General features: G+C 40.9%; 1 protein-coding gene across 1 annotated transcript in view; it reads right to left on the reverse strand.

Moving 5' to 3' along the window:
* The window catches only part of LOC136991344 (obscurin-like), a 138,160-nt gene that overhangs the window by 44,824 nt on the left and 80,451 nt on the right, over window positions 1–12,885 (reverse strand). Inside the window, 14 exon segments of the mRNA XM_067292210.1 lie at window positions 82–282; window positions 1,000–1,139; window positions 1,964–2,098; window positions 2,407–2,435; window positions 3,307–3,373; window positions 3,699–3,917; window positions 4,372–4,470; window positions 4,577–4,609; window positions 5,326–5,523; window positions 6,457–6,575; window positions 6,958–7,036; window positions 7,837–8,115; window positions 8,728–10,083; window positions 12,128–12,400. Of these exon segments, the coding sequence (XP_067148311.1) occupies window positions 82–282; window positions 1,000–1,139; window positions 1,964–2,098; window positions 2,407–2,435; window positions 3,307–3,373; window positions 3,699–3,917; window positions 4,372–4,470; window positions 4,577–4,609; window positions 5,326–5,523; window positions 6,457–6,575; window positions 6,958–7,036; window positions 7,837–8,115; window positions 8,728–10,083; window positions 12,128–12,400 (3,227 nt within the window).

Raw genomic sequence — 12,885 nt, forward strand, 5'->3', positions numbered from 1 at the left:
CTTCAGTTTAGAGGGATGGCTCTAAACTGCAGGAGAAAGAAGCAATTTTACATGAAAAATAAACATAGGACGATCAATTACCTTTAATTTCTTGTCCAGATAAGCTGGAGATACCCAGCCCTGTCGGGAGGGGCTCGATTTTGTGGGTTTAGTCCTGACTAGCCACTTCAGTGGATGAGCTGAATCAAGGACTTCCACATATTGCCCTTCCTTCAAAGTGATGGCCTCCTTGTCAGGAGCAGCAGGCACAAAGTCAGCGGTGACCATGTAGACGTCAAAGATCTGCACGCATGAAATGACAGTTATTTTGAGCTCTGAAAAGGGAATACAATACCATATCGCCTTCAGAACCTAAGTGTGCTCATCTGCGTTTAATGTTTTATTCTCCAACCCTTGTACGGCAGAGAATCACTGTTTACTTTTTACAAGGTGGCAAACTAAGTCTCAGAAAGGCTCTGGACATATTTTCAAAACATTCTGCAGTATCTTGGATTTACATCATGAAACAGTGAATTTTGCTCCCAAGTCAAAACAAACAGTGGTCCTGAAAATGTCAGAATAGGTCAACATTGCTAAAGGTTTAATTTAAAAAAAAAAACTGTTTGAAATGAACACCTAAAAAAGTTCAGATTTCCACCAAATAGTCATTTTTCACAGGAACAACTTCTCAATAAAATTCTTCTGACAAACTCTATCTGAGGCTGCAGAAAATCAAGCTCTGACTTTCTGAAGCTAAGCCATGAAAAAAAGAAACAACTGCTGAATAATGGCTCTGTTTTGACCATATTGACTTGAACAATTTGTTCAAGATCACATAGTGAGCATCAGAATCTTGTTCTCCAGTGCTAGGTCTGTGCTCTGTATCACAGGGCCCATACTTAAATACCAGTCTCTACTAAAGTGAGATAGATCCCATAAAGTAGGATGGAAACACAAGCGATCGAGCATTCTAAATAACTGTTTTTCCTGGTATCAAACTGGTCCATAAAGATAACATACCTCCCCTCGGGAATCCCCATCTTCAGATTCAGAGGAGGACTCCTGAGCAATGGATGAAGGCCTGGATCAACCATGGCGAGGAGATGCAGAGGGAGTTTTGGATTCATCGTCACTATCTGCACCTGGCACTCGAAGTGTGGCTGAAAAGCAGAGCGACAGGGAAGTGTGAAATGCAGCTCTTGTATTTGAACATGAGTCAGGTCTATACTAACTTTTAATTTAATAAAATTAAATATTTGTCGAGAAGAGCACTTGCAGCATTTAGTGCGACTGCCTATCAATATTCAGGACTGCATAAACAATTAGAATGCTTTAATGCATGAGGTTACATGCTTATCGCAGTAAAAATATCTGTACAAGAGGTATGACTTCATCTTTGCTTCAAGATAAAATCCTACTACAAGAGAATCAATCTACGATATACGAAACAAACCGGAATTTTTCATTTTAATTTAACAAATCATTAGTTTACTGCACAGCTATACACACAGTTTTCAGCCTGGACTTGATTTTAAAATCCCATTGTGAACTACAACTCAAATTAAGATGGGGAAAGCCTGCAAAGCAGGATTGCTTTCAGATTCAGCAGTGATGCATTAACTTAACAACTCGAAACACCCAAGATGCACAAAACACACTTCCATTTTTACAGTTGCCCTCCACCTCAAGTTCACATTTACTCCTGCTTATTTAATTAAATACAATATGTTTAAAAAGAACATTAGCCTTGTCAGTTTATTTTAAGAGCTTTTTTTTTTCGTTCAAAATTGTGGATGAAGATGTAGCAGCTTGGATAGGTTCTGGCTAAAAATTCTCAGACCTAAACATTCACAAATACTTATGCAGGATGACTGTCTCAGAACCCGCTTCACAAATCTCACTGATATTTAAAGATCAAATGAAACCTAAAAAGAGCTTGCATCATTTTCTGTATTACTTCAATTGCATTTGCCAGGTCACTTACCTTGACTTATTTTTGCAGATACCATTTCTGAGATACGGGAGGTGAGTTTCTGGAAGAACTCTTCTGTCCCAACATCGGCTAAGGAAACAGGGCTTTGGGGTACACCTTCTTTACCAGCTACACCATCAAGATCTCCTGGGAAAGAAAGAACTTTCTATTAAGCATGCAATACTTCACTGAAAAGTCAGCTTCTTTAAATAACAAAAGCTTCTCTAGAAGGAAAGTCTAATTTTCTTCACTTCTCCTGCTTCTAAACCTGTGTTTGCTCATATTTCCTCCAAATAATTCACCCCTGAACAGAGACCAGTCCTGAAAAGTTCCAATATTTCAGGAACTTATAAGAGGAAAAAGAACAAAAATAGGTGGTGATAATGAAATATGTAGACAATCCGAGCTGCAGATATGGAAGGTAGGAGTAGTTCATATAAAATAGCTTCTCTTACCTATTCTTGCTTCAGAGGGATGAACAGCTCTGGAAAAAGGAAAAAAAAAAAGAGTAAAGCAGGATTAGAAGTTAAAATGAAAAATCATGGCAATTTGGGTGGGATTTATGACCTTTAAAAATTATTTATTTATATCAGGCCTTTAAGGAAATAGAATCTGAGCGCTCTTTTTTTTTTTTTTTTCTTTAACTTTCAGAGAAGGATTAGGACATCTGAGCTTGTTTACGTGAAGAAACTACTACAAAGTCAGCAAGGGTATAAATTTTCATAGTACAAGCTATCTGCCCTAAATCTCTGCACAATGCTGTCAGTACACAGGAAGCACGAGGAAGCTCACTCCACTTTCACAAAGCAATAAATTGCATATCTCCAAATATGCCTAATAAAGGCCAGGTACATCCATGTGCGAGATTGCAGTGGAAGAGCTGATTTCACACTGGAGCTTTCTTCATAGCAAATTCCCCGTGCAGACAGTCCCCCAAATCAGCCATAAAACTCAAATGTTAACAGGCAAGCTTGATGCTTTAATAAAATAATGTTTCAGTTGAAAGCTACCAAGTTTTATCAAGATTGTAGCAAACAGAACATTTGTAGTGTAATACCGGCTATAAACCCTTGGTAAGTACAGACTAGTGCCAATTAGGCCAAGTAGGACTAATTTCCTCTGGTTTTCACTTAAGATCCTTTTGTAGGCAATGGAGAGAGAGACAGACGGACACTTCCAGAGAGCAAACAGACCCTTAGGAAGGGAAATTCATCCTCTGGGAGTGCCCATCGCTCTCCATTGGCTCCAGAAGTCCGGTCAAGTCTTTTAGGCTGGATATATTCTAGAAGTGAAAGTGTGCTTAAGTGGATCCCACTCTTCAGAACGTGCTTCAAGCTGGGCAGAAAAACACTTACCCCAGGGTGGTCATTATGGCTTCTGATACCATCACGCGCTCCTGGGTCAGAACTTCAGCCTCTTTCACTGCAAGATCAGGGTTTATCGTTAGAGGACAGAAAACAAAGAGTATTTTTTTATGTATTTACTGTGGGGCACATTTTCTAGACATGGATTCCTGGAAATACCAGAGTAGTGAAGCTGTCCTGCTAGCAGCTCCTGACCCAGGGCACAAACTCCCACTCATATGATGCAAACACACTTCGTTCCCCTCCCTGTCCATACAGATGCATTTCTCCACCCTGCTAGGTTACGATTTGTGTCATTTCCTTATCAGTCACATTTATTTTTCTCTTAGCCACTGCATGAAAGGCAACGCAGAAAATGTGCTTCTACTGCAAGAAAGACTTACCATCTGCAACTTCTAGGGTGGCAGTGCAGATGGACTGGCCAGCCTTGTTGGTAGCAATGTATGTGTACAGCCCACTGTATTTCTTTTTAACATCCAACAGGATTAGACTGTGATGCATGTTTGAACTGGCGAGTTTATACCCAGGAGCGTTGGGTTTGATCCAAAGGATGTCTTCCTGAGACTCTTCTTTCAGCCAAGTGATAGTTGGCAGTGGATATCCTAAAGGAAAACGAATACAAGGAGCTCTAATTTTCCTAACAGTGTTACTCCTTTCTTACAAGCCTCAAGAGCCATGCTGTAACGAACGCTGCTTTTGACCTGTTTTGTGATCCTTTTACAGCAGTAACAGTCGCAATATACAATGAAGGAACACATACCTTTCTACAGCACACTCCTCTAAGGACATTAAAGCACTGTATAAAACCAGTTAACCAACATATCTTCGTAAGACTAGTAACTATTATTATGCTTGTTTTTATAGATAGGAAAATGGAAGTGAAGTTGAGTTGGATGCTTTGCTATGAGGCACACGAAGTCTCTTACAAAGTCGGGACTAGCGCCCCGGACTTCAGATTCAATACGCTAGATCAAGTTACAGTGAATTGGCCCAAAGAGAGACAAGAATGCGTCATGAAACTATGCCATTTAATTGTTATGTAGCTAGACCACTTACCTTCAACTTTTACAGAAAATGTGATGCTTGCACCTTTCTTAACCTTTTTATTAGTAAATCTTTCCAGGAACCTTGGTGGTATCAGCTGCTCATGGGCATCTGAAAACGACATTATTGGTGAAACATGGTTACACCTTCTGTGTGAGTTAAGACTACCTGAAAAATTTCTAGGGGTTCTGTTACCATCTGCTATGGAGCCTCTCACCTGTTTCTGGTGGTTCTTCTTTCTCATCAGGTCCTGTGAAACAGGGAAGAAAAACAAAATTACAAATATGTTTCTGTCCATGAGTTTCAAAGAAAAAAACGTGATTCCAGGGGATTACTCACCGCAGGACACACTGCACAGAAATATTAGTTCTGTTAAAAAGTTATGCTTTTTCTAAAGTATATTTATGAATAAAAATGCTAAGAATAGTCATATAGCATGGGAATGGATTTTGTTTCAGTTTTCCATTACTAATATTACACATGCTTACAAAGATAATTTTCATAAACTACAACTCACCCCTACCAAGCTCACCTAATTAGTAATTCCAGAAGAATTATGCTAATAAATACAAATACACATAATCATCTCTGCAAACACCTACTTGCACAACTCTCAAAATTTGTTAGTATTGCTGCAGTGTCTTACTGGAACAGCCACAAGTTCGATTCGCAGAAGGCCCTCAGTTTTAGTAAAATTAACTGTTAAAGTTGGTGAAGTTAGGCAGGAATGAAATCTGTGTACTTGAGACCACAATCAGGCCTTGGAGAAGCGACATGTCTAACCTTAGGGGTACACTGTAAACTTACAGGTGAACTAAGAATAAGATACATCATGTTTTAACCACAGACTTCCTCATCTCCCTTGACTTACATTGGTAGGCTTTTTCAAGAACAACCACCATATAAAACAGAGTGAGTCATTGGAATAAAGATAATCAGGAGCCAGGACATGCCAAAAAAATCTACCTTTGACTACCAGCCTGGCTGATGAATATGCGGAACCAGCAGAGTTAATGACAAATATTGAGTATTGGCCAGCATCAGCCTTGGCGACATTGAGAATTTCCAGGGAGTGGAATTCTCTTTTATCAATCTTCAGGATACGGTCCGAGGCACTTAGTGGCTGTCCATCTTTGAACCAATAGAGGCGAGGCTCTGGGTACCCTGCAGGCAGCAATTACAGATGCAGAGAACAGAACGTATTAGCAGTGACCATTTTGGAGCATCTCCACCCAACCACATGCTTCAGAACAGTCGAGGAAACCTCAGATCTGCCCAGTGCTATCGTTTTGAGAGTTCGCCCCGTTAGAAATCACTGCCAAATTTATTCAATTCTATTTGTTTGTTGAAGGTTTTTTTCCTTTCTCTTCATTTTCTGACACTCTCTGTACTTGCTGCATATCCAAATACCTTCCAGGTTCGAAAGGTAATGCTCAGGCCCGATTTGCAACATACACAAAGCCAAACACTGAAATCCCTAGCGAAGCAAAATGTGGACCTAAGTCACCCTTGGTTTGTATCACAACTTCAACACCCGCTCCAAGGACACTGAAGGCAAAACAGCTCTCGCCATTTTAATAGGCAGCAATAGGAAAAGCAGGAGAATCCCTACCTCTCCCTACCACTGAGAGCAGAAAGAAGTTTTTGCAGTTTTTAGCCTGTAGCAGCGACTCCCTCATAACAGGGTAAGACAATGCTGCAGAGAGGGAAGATGAGTCTAGGACTCATCACTAGTTCCTAGCCCAGGACTGCTTCATTTATTAAAGTGAATAAAGAGATATTCTCGCTTTTTCATTCCTTATTGCTTCTGCATAACTAGTGTGCTCAGAGAATTACAGGACTCAGTTTTCAGCACCGTATGCCTGTAATTATGCCTGCAGATATGGGCACAAAATAGGCCACTTTATCTGCCTATGTCCGCTGCAGAACCCAAGGTTCATCAGCACATACATCATCTTCTAGCTGGCTTATGCAAAAATGGTGCAAGATGAACAGACTGGGAGCACAACTGAGGAAGAGCACATAAGAAAACCTTGTCCAGCACTTCGCTCCGACAGCAAACCTGGAACAACACAAAGTGTTGTGGCCTCCCCTCACCTTTCACTTTCAGGTGAAATTTTGCCAAAGATGCTCCAGGTGCCACGTGAATATCATGAAGCTCATCGAGGATCTGAGGCAGTTGCTCCTCTTCAGTGGTAGACTCCTCCTGCTCGCGGCTAAGAAGCAATTAGAGGTAGAAAGAAGAAAGTCACCGAGACAGCAAAGGGTTAAGGAAATCCGGATCGCCTATTTCAGGTTAATTCATTCTGTGCGTTTTGTCATCACAACAGCACATGCAGTACTATATATCATTAAAAGCAGTGGAGAAATCCCCAGGCTCGCTTGAAAGCAGCAGGGCAAATTAGCCCATGATAAATGTCCAGCTGCAGTAGTTACTCTAACTGGAATCTCATCTCATCTGACTGTTCCTTATTACATTAAACTGGCCCTGCCAGGTACAGCAAAAACAGACTCAGTATTTCCACGCAGAAAGCAACATTACAGAAATATATTGATCTTACCGAGTCAGAAGTTACAAAGAACTAGAGTTAGATTTACCTTGAAATATACTCTTTGGCACTGTAGTAGGAGGAAGTCTCTGTTGCATCTGCTGCTGTCTCATAGTCAGTGCTGGTCACTGTTAAAGAGAAAAAATATTTTAGATAATCTGAAGTTTGAAATTATTTCATCTTATAATAATTACAGCAATTAGAGCTAACAGTTTCCAAACTCGGAGGAATAGTTTTTGCTGATCTCCCTTATTAAAAATCCATTATTTCACCTACACAACCATTGCACCATGGCGGTGTTTCCAAAGGTAGCTAACTATCGCTCCTTTCAAGATCCAACACGGATGCTTCAGGAGATAGTCAGAAGGGCTTCCTAAGGGGAACATCCAGGCCACCTTCTCTGTCGCCTCTCTGGTGTTCAGAGCCTCAGAGAAATCCCAGCGAACTGGGTATGGTCTATAGTAAGATGTTTCTCTGACCTTTAGGAATAACTGGGCTCTGCTCTGCAACTGAGCAGCTCACCCATACTAGTGACATCCACGTTGTCCTTATAATTAACACTTGTACCATCATTATCATTTTATTAACACATTTACAATATCCTAGCAGAAACATTTTAAAAAGTAGTTTGATAGCACTTCCATATTTCTTCATTTTGCTTGTAGAAACTGTTCAGTCAGCCAATCCAGAATAATATATGCTCTTTAGTAAAAGGGCATCCACAGCACTCTAAGAACCAGACTCAGTTGAAAAGCTGCATTTCTGGTGCAAAGAAAATTTTGGAGGCTTTTCCCCCCAATTTGTTGGGGGGAACCCAAGAGGTTCATTTTTAAAAAAAATGTAAATAGCATTTTTCTTAAAAAATATTTATCCCCCTCTAAGCATGACCCCTTCCCTCTGGCTTTCCTACAGTTATTTTGAGACTTACAGTCCACTCGAAGCTCAGCTTTGGTTGAAGCAACACCCATGTTGTTTTCAGCGAGACAACGGTAAACACCCATGTCAGCAGGGACCGCAGCCGTGATGATCAGCTGATGGCACCCTTCCTGGTCCTCGCTGATCATGTAATGGTCATTTTCTTCAATTGCTTTCCCATCCTTGAACCAGCGAACCGTGGGGAGAGGTTTGCCAGTGACAATACAGTCAAAGCTGACTGGATATCCGTCTTGGACCTCTTGGTTTTGAAGCTCAGTCATGAACATGGGGGCTAAATCCAGGGTAGTTAGGGGAGAAGAAAGGAAAAATTGGGTTGCGTTAGAGGTATTTTAGGAGCGCTTCTGCCCAGTGCCAGAAGACTTCTGCTTCGCAGGTTTTTAAATAACAGAGTGATATCTTTTCTCCATGACAATAAAGGTCAAGTAGAAACTCCCTGACAAACACTAAGAAAAAATTCCCCTGGACTGCCAAAAGTATTGAAATCTCACAGCTGCAAACTATATATCACCTCAGTTCTTCCCCTTGACAAAATGTCTTTTGTCCCTCTTTAAGGGCTGTTCTGAAAACTGTTTAATTAACTTAAGTATAGCAATAAAAGCATTTATAGCTATATTATTATAATAGTGGAAATTGCTACTACAAAAGCATCTTTACAGAAAAGTGAGAATTTTGCAACCCCCTGCCCCAGCACTGACCTCCCTCCTCTCCCCAAAAATGAAAAAGAAAGAAAAATTTCATCTATTTTTTCAAAAGTGCAAAGATTTCCAGAAAATATCTGCATGAAATGAAAAACAAAGGTTTAAGTTATTCACAAGTAAAAAAATAACATCCTGACCTGCTCCAGATACCTTTTTCAAAGAAAGAACGAGCTTGCTTTACTCACCTGTATCAGAAGTCAGTAAAGGCGGGGGAGGTCTTGCTACTGGTGGTACAAACTTCCCGACGGCGGGTGGTGTTGCTTTCCCAATACGCAATTCCATTTTTTTAGGGCCTTGTTCCAAAATGTCAATTTCCACAGGGATTCCCAGGGCACCAAACATCTCTCTGAATCGAGTGGCTGCAGTTTTTGCCTCAGACAAGATTTCAAACTTGATGTAGATGTACTGGTCATCCTCACGATACGTCTGATGGTCCACCACCTCTACGTCCCCTTCATCTGCACTGACAAAGAGCTCTTCCTCCACGTCAGATATCTCCGTTGAGATCTTGGCCTTGAAGAGTCTGTGAAGTCTCCTTCCTGCTTTACGGAAAGCATCATCCAGCTCACTGCCAGACGAGCTCTCAGTCTCACTGTCAGTGGTATGTTTAACTTGCTTCTCTTTACGAATAAGTTGAGGTTCCTGACTGCCGATCGTCACCTTAGCACTGTGTGAAACTTTGCCAAATTTATTAGATGCCTCGCACGTGTATTTACCCGCATCTTTCATATCCAGGCCAGTGATAATCAAAGAGCAGGTCCCATCACTGTAATTGTCTATGTGATAGTAGCGACCATCTGAAAGCTCTTCCCCGTCTTTCAGCCAACAGACTTTCATGTCACTTTTGCTGTGGGCCACACACTCAAGGTGGAGAGTGCTTCCAGGCTCACCAGAGAAATCTTTGAAGGTCTCAGCAAACACTGGGCACTCCTGTTGCTTCATCTCCTTCCTGACTTTGTAGCCTTTGAAAGCAGCCTGGATCTTTACAGCTGCCTTGGTCATGGAAGGATCATCTAAACCCGTTATTTCTGGTTCAGCTGGCTTAGCAGCTGGGACCGCCACAGCAGTCTCCACACTGGATTTCTCCCACTGCTTCCATAACTTGCCTGTGGAGCCCGATTGAACCTTGCTAGTAACGCTGACACTTGTCTTCCCAGCTTTCTTGAGGTAGTTGACTAGTGAAGGAGTCCCAGCTCTAGACTCATCATCTGAACTTGTGAAAGAGAAATCTGCTTCTCCAGTCCTAGCCAGCTCGTCACATGTGGAGTATTCCTCTGAGTAATAGTGAGACATCTCTGCTTCTTCCTTCTTCAGTTCCTGAAGTTTCTCATCCTCTTCAGGCACCTCGCTGATGGGATCCAAGGTGGGCTCCCAGCTCATCCAGCGTTTCTTGGCCAGAGCTTCCCACAGCAGGTGAAGGTCTCCCTCCTGAGCAGCCTCAGGGGGCAAGCTGGGCTGGACATGTCCATCCACCAGCTCTTCCGGTTGGCTTGCGCTGGGTGCTTCCCTGGCGATCTCTTTTAGCAATGCTACAGTAGGAACTGAGGAGAATTAGATTGGTGAGATGTTAAAAGACAAAGTCTATGATTAAGCCCTGAGAAAGCACATGGAAATATCATACTAAAGTCTCGACAGAAGAATATCAGTGGCACTTAATTAAACATTAAGTTGGGAACAAAATATAAATTTAATATACTGGAACAGGTTGCTCGGAGAGGTTGTGGAGTCTCCACCTTTGGAGACACTCAAAACCCTACTGTACAAGGTCCTGAGCAACCTGCTCTAGCTGACTCTGCTTTGAGCAGGTGGGTTGGACTAGGCTATCCAGAGATGACCCTTCTTCCAACCTCAACTATCTTAGGATTCTATGCATGTACATAAAATATGGCCAAACAGCAACATTTTTTTTCTTCCTCATGCATTTGAACCCAGTAAACCAAATTCTGTCACTCTTTATGTTCATGTCTAATTCCATTTCTTATATGCAGTCACAGTCCAAAACTGTAAGCTATCCAGCGTTTGGCTAGACTCATGTTTTGAAAACAAGAGCTTGCAATTTGGCCTTGGAAAACCCACGGAAGTGCACAAGCTATAAGGCGAGGCAGAGAAGTGAATGGAGTTCCATGTCTTTTCCCTCATTCTACTCTACACATCTGCCCAGGGCTGCAGAAAAATATTTCAATTTCAAAGACATAAACAAACACTATTTTTTAATCTCCTGATGAGTTCTCAGTTTTACTAATGCCTCCAGGGAAATGCGATGTTGATTGTGTATTGTCTGAATTACCACATAGTAAAGTTTTTGATCTCTAAAGCCTCTGCGTAAAAAAACAGTGGCTTTGTCCTTTCTGTTGCAGCTGTCTTTTATTTGTGAAATACATAAACACTCTCATGGAGAACAATAGAAGCAAAGTGCCAAAGCTTTTGCTAAAAATAATAATCATCCAGCCCAAAAGAGTATGATTCACACTTGGATATGGAAAATAACACACACAACTAGATTAACACTGAGAGTCTTTCAATGGGAGACCTCAATAAGTTCTTGATCTCAAGTGAGGGCACGACAGAAATACATAGATTTTTGCTTTTGTTTTTTAAGAAATCTACCCATCACTGTTTCTTCCTCAGGTATCTTAATCTGCCCATGCATTTTAACCAATTAAACTCATTTTGTAAAGAATGAACAAACAGCTGCATTCACAATCTATCCAGTACTGTCAGGTCTTTCTCTTCGTAGTGAGATTAGTGTGATTCACTTAACCTAACTGTAGCCAACTAAAAACCAGACATTTAGTATAAGCCAATTTTCTTGGTTCCTTTTGTAGCCAAAGGAGAAAGAAGATCTAGCGTGTAGAAAAAGATGTATAACTGCAAGTGTCTCCCATGAGCTCGCACCTATGCTCCTGTTGCAATTGCTGAGTATCTAGTTAGGACAATCAGTGGAGCACGGAAAGCAATTCAGCTCACCCTATTTTAAAGTTAGACAGGGCTCCACTGACTGTCTTGAACAGTTCTCCACTGGTTGTAATGGGAGCTGAGACATCCATCTCACATGGAAACATCTGCCTGGAGATACCTATGCTCAAATGTCTAAGTCTGACTCACTCTCTGGGACACAGTGAGTTGCCTAAACATCAGGGGGGGAAAAACATTGCCTCCCAGTGAGCTTATAGTAATAATGATCTAGTGATCATTATTAAGCTTACGGAAACAAAGAGCTATACAAAACAATCGTAGTGATTAGTTTTGGTCAGAGTTCAGCCCAGTGCATTATAAAAAGACTGTATTATTCCAACTTAACGTAATTTTCTCTCTTCTTTCAAAGTTTTGTTTTTATTCTAAGCTACGAAGTGTTGAGGACTTTGGTGACAATGGGTATTTGTTAAGGTGGAAAATATCAGGAAAATCTTATCTGAACAGCTCAAAGCTATTACAGATTCAGAAACATACTGGGCAACACCAAACAGGGATAACAATTCTTTGTGGATTTGAGAGACAACTTGCAAAGGAAAATGAATTCAAGACCAAACTGCTGAGATGTCCCTGAGCAGAACTGATTTAAGGTCACAGGAATGCACTCTGTACCTTCAAGACACAGGCTGGTAACAGATTTGACTTCTGGAGAAACCATGCAGGTGTACGTGTCCTGATCTTCACGTTTAAATTCATGAATAATGAGTATCTGCTTTTTTCCATCAGAGAGGATTTCATATCTCCCTCCAGCTTGTATTTGTTCTTCTCCTTTGAGCCATGTCGCTGTCTCTTGGATTTCACTTGATAACTTGCACTCCAAGCGAGCCACCTCCCCTTCTGATACTGATCCTCCCACCAAAGGATGAGTGACTGTAAGTGGAGGCTCTATAATCACAAAAAAAAAAAAAAAAAAAAAAAAAAAAGAAAAGAAGGGACAAGAATTAACACAATATATCATAAACTGGCTTTAAGATGCTCCAGATTACTCTGTAGAATAACCAAACATCCCATTGTTAACTTATAGATTCTTTGACTGTTGCAGACAATCAAAGAACGTGACTGGCAGCATCCAAAGTTCACAACTTCCAAAGATAATACCAAATTAATTGCACAAGCTCTCCCAGAGGTTAAACCAACTTCAGATAAATATATACATGCAGAAGTTGTTTCACTTTTCCTACTTCTGTATTTGGTGATCTTCATTTATCCAGCACAATGAACATTCAAGCAGCCCTAGATATCCTAGAAGATCGTAATGTTTAGAATGAGGAAGTTTTGAAGAAGTGACACAATAAAGAAAAAAAATAAAAAGAATAAAAGAGATTATTAAAAGCTGACTTCATCCCAATCTTGAAAGTAAAAGAAAACAG

The sequence above is a fragment of the Apteryx mantelli genome, chromosome 2 (genome assembly GCF_036417845.1).
Source record: "Apteryx mantelli isolate bAptMan1 chromosome 2, bAptMan1.hap1, whole genome shotgun sequence".
Taxonomy (NCBI): domain Eukaryota; kingdom Metazoa; phylum Chordata; class Aves; order Apterygiformes; family Apterygidae; genus Apteryx; species Apteryx mantelli.